The following is a 6,556-nucleotide window of genomic DNA, read 5'->3' as shown; positions in this document are numbered from 1 at the left end:
ATTATCTAGGCACTAATAAAGTTTGAAAAAAAAAAAAACAAGGACAATTTTTTTTATTGAAATAAGAAATCCCCAACAAAACCCTCGTTAACCATTTTATTAAAATTTAAAAAAAACGTAGCTCTACGCAGTAGTCCAACGAATCGAAGATGTAGTCCAATTGGTAAATCAAAATCTGCAACAGCATAAAAAAAAGTTACCAATGTGACACACACACATTGTATATATGTATACATATATACAAACACACACACTTACCTTTAGCGGAGCGCAGACTTCTCGCGACGGGTGCCTTCCACTGCATCTCCTGCGCATGCGCCGAGATGCACGTTCATGAGTAAATGACATCCTCTGCTCAGGACGCAGAGGATGTCAATACACATGCGCGGCCACCGCTAAATGTAAATAGCGGTGGCCGGGAACCTAGGCAACGAGCAGGATACAAAGAGGGACCGACCGCAACTTCAATCAACGATATCAAGGAAACGACATCGCTGGACGACGGACAGGTAATTAGAATTCTTCTTATTTTTACATGGGGGAGCTTTATAGCTCCATTTATCAACTTGGGACAACCCCTTTAAGGCCACATGTTGCATAAATACTGAGGTTTTTTCTGCAATGGAATTAGTTATGGAAAAGTAGCTGCAAAGTGGAGAAAACAAGTCTCATCCACACACTGCATAAATACTGAGTGGGAAAACTCGCTCAGAAGTTGACCTGCGGTACGGAATTTTATTCGGCAACATGTGAATTGTGTTTGCGTAAACTACTTGAAGTCAATGGGAGGTAAAACCCACAAAAAATAGCAGATGTTGCGTTTTTTTTGCAGCAGATTTGCAGCAATGCCACCACAAATAAAATTATCTTCTACTTACCCAGAAGTCTGTGTTCCTCCCTCCAGGGATGCCATTTCATCCCATGTGACTGCTGCAGCCAATCACAGGCTGTAGCGGTGGTTACATGGGATGAATCATCCCAGGAGGCTGGCCCAGATAACAGAGCCAGCCTCCTGGGATGACTTAATCACATGCTGCAGCCAATCACAGGCTCATTAAATTTTATCCCAGGAGGTCGGCCTGCTAAGTGCTGCAGTTTTCCGCAGTGGACTTTCCGGGTGAAAAACTGCAACACGCAGTTTCGTGCAGCTTTTCACCCAGAACGCCCTGCGACAGACAGGGCAGATACGCAGTGTGCTTTTGTGCAGTGTACCCACCCAGTGTGAACGGAGCCTTATTCATATAGTGCAGTTTTGAAGCCAACACCAGAAGTGTCTTGTAGAGGAAGTATATAAGAAACATTATGTTTATTTAATCCACTCCTGGTTGTAGCTTCAAAAACTGGAGGGTGAATACACCTTTACGGTCTTTTCAGAGCGTATAATACTCGTATTACACCTGCAAAGTTTCCCATGGATTTCAATGGAAAATAAACAAAATTAGCAGTCTTATTTATCCCAAGCCTAAATTGCAGGATGGTGGCCAGAAAAGCTTGAGCACGGTTGGGGGGACTGTTAAAAGCCACCTATGGAGCATGCAGTATGGTTTCTAGAACCCAAAAAGAAACTTAGTAAAAACCATGTAGGAAGATTCAGTCGTTGCCACTTACATATTCTGTGGTAGTAGGGCCTGCTTGCATAATAGGGGAAAAAAAAAAATCTCCACAAAGTTCTTTCACACTGTATTATTTGTCAGTCTGTACTGCCACGTGAAAGTGGCCTTATACTGTTTACCCAGGTAGTTACTACTGCTACATGTGAATACACCCTCAACATTGTTAACAATACAGGTCTCATGAACCTCTTTGGAAGTTCTGTTCCAGCTACATACAATACAAACTGAGCCGAGCATGCATGTTATTTCAATAGGAAGATAGCTGCCAGACATACTGGCAGCAGCTGGTCTCCTGGAGGAAGAAAGGATTGGACATGTGGAAAACTTAGAACAAAAGGTTGTCTGGGCCTGTGTAAGGGTAAATTGAGTATTGTTAAAAAAAGTGTAAAACAAAACCAAAATTAAAGCAATTTCTTTTTATTACAAAAGTAACAACTGTACAGTACCCAGTAACAAACATTCACAGTATTAACCATTATTGCTAATTTATACTGCTTAACAGTCAAGCAGTACAGACAGTTGCAGATGAAAATGCAGGCAGTTTATAAAGCTCGGCAGTAAAATGTGGCAAATTCTTACTCATAGTCCATGCATAAAGGGATTGTGAAAATATCGAAGGCCTGCAGTTTAGCCAAGTAAGGCCCCATGCACACGACCATAAAAAAAAAACTCCCTAACTGCGGACTGCAATATGGTCTGCAATTACGGACCCGCAAGGTTCTATTAGCCGAACACCTTTCCATAGCGCTACGGAAAGACGTCCGTGCCATAGAACAATGCACCGTGTTTGGTCCATGATGTATGGTCCGCATGTCCCAGATCGAACACCATGCAGGGAGCCGGGCTCCTAGCATCATACTTATCTAGGACGCTGGGTGTCACTGCCTCGCTTCGGGACAACTGTCCCGTATTTTAATCATGTTTTCAGTAAGGGACAGTTTCGGCAGGCAGCGACACCTAGCGTCATAGATAAGTATGATGCTAGGAGCCAAGCTCCCTGCACTGTGCACAGTCCAGGACATGCGGCCGACATATTACAGACCGAACACGGTCGTGTGCATGGAGCCTTGAAGAGACTCACCGCATTATAATTATATCTCCTATATAATGTGATCGGCGCTATAATGTAGGCAACAGCAGTGCTTTTTATTTAGAAAAACTATTTTTACCACGTTATTAGCGATTTTAGTTTTATGCTAATGAGTTGCTTAATGCCCAACTGGGCGTGTTTTCACTTTAGACCAAGTGGGCGTTGTATAGAGAAGTATATGACACTGACCAATCAGCGTCATGCACTTCTCCATTTAGTCAGCGCATAGGGATCCTGCTAGATCACTATGTGCTGTCTTATACTGACATTAACGTTACTGAAGTGTTTAGACAGTGAATAGACATTCCTTTCAGTCAGGACGGGAGGTCTATTCACAATACCGACACAACGGTAACTTTTCTGTGGTACTTAGAGCAGAGCAAGCGTAATCTCGCGAGATCATGCTGTAAATGACAGGTTACGCTTGCTCTGCTGTAAGTACACAGAAACATTACCGAAGTATCGGGATGGTGAATAAACATTCCGTCCTGGATGGAAGTAATGACTATTCACTGTCAACATTTCAGTAACGTTAATGTGTCAGTGTAAGCCAGCACATAGTGAATAACGCAGTGTCACTATGCGCTGACTAAATGAATGGAGAGAAGTGTAAGACGCTGATTGGTCAGCATCATACACTCCTCTGTACAACGCCCACTTGGTCTAAAGTAAAAACACGCCCACTTGGGCATTAAGAAAGCTCATTAGCATAAAGCTAAAATCGATAACAACGTGGTAAAAATAGATAACACTGCTGTCATCTACATTATAGCTCCGATCTCCTTATGTAGGAGATAAGTCTCTTATAATGTGGTGACAGAGCCTCTTTAAGCTTTTGTCAGGCATGAGAAAGGCACCAAGTGTGTTTGTAGTAGCTAAATGTTGGGTCATAAAACTAAGATGTGAAAGAATGCCACCCAGCTCACTGACTGCATGGCAGCCAGTTACCATATTGTTAGATGCTGAACAGTAGCGGACAAAGTACATTTGAGCAAAACAACTGTGTACAGAGAGCTGACAATAAGAGTGGATTGAAGAGAAAGCTGCAGTCACTGCTTATTTACATGGTGTTTTTTGCTGTGGAAAAACTGCAATTGTCAGATGTTACATTGCAGTGAAGACTTTAGCAAATCTTACTTACAAACTGCATCTGAAAAGCAGAATTTTTTTTTTTTTTAGGACTACAGCATTTCCCATCTGTCGCAATTTATCCAGAAACAGGCGTCATTAAGGACCTCTATTGCAGGGGGCTTTTTTTTTTTTTACATTTGTTAACATGCGGCTTTGGCTCTGAGCCACACAACAATGCGAAGTGTGAACAAACCCCTAATAAATCCCAAAAGATTCTAAAATTACCTTAGTGAAACCTTTATCATGTTACTGCAATAAACTGAACTAGGCCATCTGTTAAAACATTTAGGTGCCCTTACCTTTCAAAAACATATCTATATTTTTCCAACCAGAATAGGCCTTGCTCACTCTGCAACAGTATTGCCAGTATAGATAGGCAAGCTATATTCAACCTAAGGCCAATGACCATAAGCTCAGGGGGTTGTGACTTCTACCACCACAGTCCTCATTTGGTCAGGGCACCATGCTATTGCAACTATAGTTCACCAAGAGTGGTAGGGGAAGCCACTGGTTAAAAATAGAAGTCATTGACCCTACATAAAAACAAAGCATGGACAACATTTCAGTTTTATGTTCATGATAGAGCTGTGGTGTTGGGCCTCAGTGCTGGAAGACAAAGAATGAGTCTGCTCTACAGACTTCCATTGTGCACAGCAACAAGTTGTGTCTCCAGCAGTAAGCGCCTTGATCAATTGAAGCACATTTTAAAGCAGTGAATAAAGTGCAAAGTAGCCAAACTGGGCCAATAAGTCATGTAAGTGTAAGAGTCCCCATATGTTGCGGTGTGCATAATGATCGATACTGTACAAGTTTGGTAAGAGGCTGTACATATTGTACTAGTGCATTAGCGTCTCATCATGATAATTAAAAATACTAGATATGACAACTTAATTTGATCCAAAAAATCCTTTAAAAATATAAATAGATCTTAGTTAGAAAACACAGCTCCCAGAGCGAGGTATTTACACATACACAAGCAGCAAATGTGGAGGTTCCGTTAGCTTCCCACCGCCATCAGGTACTGGTTTGGTGCTCTGGAGCACCCCAGCAGCTCGCTCTTACAGCTTAAGGGGCCACAGGGCACAGTGTTAGGAGCAGATGACTCATACAGAACACAGATTGAGCCATCCTCACCAATCCTGTAGGAAACGTCATAAGGATCCACCCACAGCGTGAGCTCTTTGGGCAAGAGACCAAGCATATAACGCATATTTATGCGAGCGGCAACTTTGCTGATTATTGGGTCCATTTTATGGTTGATGCGGATGCAGCGGTAGCCAGAACCCTTGGCAGGCTTGTCTGGAAACCAATGGTGTCTATAGTGCTCTGCAAAAAAGAAGAGGAAGTCAGTCTTCTGATGCATACTATACTTCAGTTTACAAAGCAGCTGTACGAGTTCCACGTTACCCTTACAATATAAAGGATCATCTCTACAGGTCATCATTGCCCACCACATAGGTTACATCTTGTCACCCCGTTTAAGTAATCTAAAGACATATGGCATCGCATAAACTTATATGGCAATGGTCCTATAGTTGTGACGTAGAAATAAGTCCAGCAGGATGACACGGATAATCAGAAGCTGATCAAGTGCCATAACCAGCTGATGTGATCAACCCTAACGTCTGCTCAGGAGCACGCGCAGCGGATACCCCCAACTCCCCTACGGCCCCAGGTTCTCACCGATTAGCGTGTCCCGCAATGCTCCACTAAATCCCTGTAGTTGCTGTTCACTGAGGCGGCTGCGTAGAAGGCTAGACAGGAAGCTAACGGCAGCTGTGATCTCTGGTAACGTCTCCGAGTGGCTGTCTGGCGCAGACCTGACGGACATGGCTGCTAGGTGTAGGCCTGAATGGGTGCTATGTACTCTGAACTAGGAGGGGGGAGAACACGTGCTGGTACGATGGTATTACTGCCGTTTCCGTATGACTCTGCCCCTCGCTAGACTGATAGAAAGAGCCCTGCGTCCTCGCTCTTTTATAGTAATCCGACTACCCACTTAGCTCCAAAGAACAATCCACCAATCAGGGTGGCCGCAGCGTCCCCTATGCTAATAAGCTAATGACGCCGCGGTACAATGACGTCAGCAGCGAGATCCATGCTAAGAAAAGAATGTGGCAGGAGACGCGGCTGTTGAAAGTACAGGGTGGGGGAGAGAGAGAGGCATTGTGGGTACAAGGACTAAAGGGGAAAATTAAAACAAAGCTTAACATGTGGCTGTGCCTTCGTGTCCACAAATTCCTGCGTAAAACTTCACAGTGAGGGTATGTGCACACACACTAATTACGTCCGTAATTGCCGGACGTATTTCGGCCGCAAGTACCGGACCGAACACAGTGCAGGGAGCCGGGCTCCTAGCATCATAGTTATGTACGACGCTAGGAGTCCCTGCCTCTCCGTAGAACTACTGTCCCGTACTGAAATCATGTTTTCAGTACGGGACAGTTGTCCTGCAGCGAGGCAGGGACTCCTAGCGTCGTACATAAGTATGATGCTAGGAGCCCGGCTCCCTGCACTGTGTTCGGTCCGGGACTTGCGGCCGAAATACGTCCGGCAATTACGGACGTAATTAGTGTGTGTGCACATACCCTGAGGGTATGTGCACACACACTAATTACGTCCGTAATTGACGGACGTATTTCTGCCGCAAGTCCCGGACCGAACACAGTGCAGGGAGCCGGGCTCCTAGCATCATACTTATGTACGGTGCTAGGAGTCCCTG

At 44.3% G+C, this 6,556-nt stretch overlaps 1 protein-coding gene across 1 annotated transcript; it reads right to left on the bottom strand.

Annotated features, from left to right (window-relative positions):
• Positions 1-2,014: 2,014 nt before the first annotated feature.
• LOC142743147 (protein BTG2-like) lies at positions 2,015-5,811 on the bottom strand. The gene is made up of 2 exons (XM_075853594.1): positions 5,518-5,811; positions 2,015-5,160 (listed from the first exon to the last, which is right to left on the bottom strand). The coding sequence occupies exons 1-2, from the start codon at positions 5,663-5,665 to the stop codon at positions 4,832-4,834; spliced, it is 477 nt and encodes a 158-aa protein (XP_075709709.1). The 5' UTR covers positions 5,666-5,811; the 3' UTR covers positions 2,015-4,831.
• Positions 5,812-6,556: the final 745 nt, after the last annotated feature.

Source organism: Rhinoderma darwinii, chromosome 2 (genome assembly GCF_050947455.1).
Source record: "Rhinoderma darwinii isolate aRhiDar2 chromosome 2, aRhiDar2.hap1, whole genome shotgun sequence".
Taxonomy (NCBI): Eukaryota; Metazoa; Chordata; class Amphibia; order Anura; family Rhinodermatidae; genus Rhinoderma; species Rhinoderma darwinii.
Note: the sequence above shows the minus strand (reverse complement) of the source record. Positions and strands in the feature narration are given on the sequence as shown.

Excerpts from the sequence above, each read along its gene's own strand:
- LOC142743147 (XM_075853594.1), bottom strand. The coding sequence starts at position 5,665 with ATGTCCGTCAGGTCTGCGCCAGACAGCCACTCGGAGACGTTACCAGAG. Across the intron at positions 5,161-5,517 it reads ATTGCGGGACACGCTAATCG|AGCACTATAGACACCATTGG; the intron begins GTGAGAACCTGG and ends TCTTTTTTGCAG.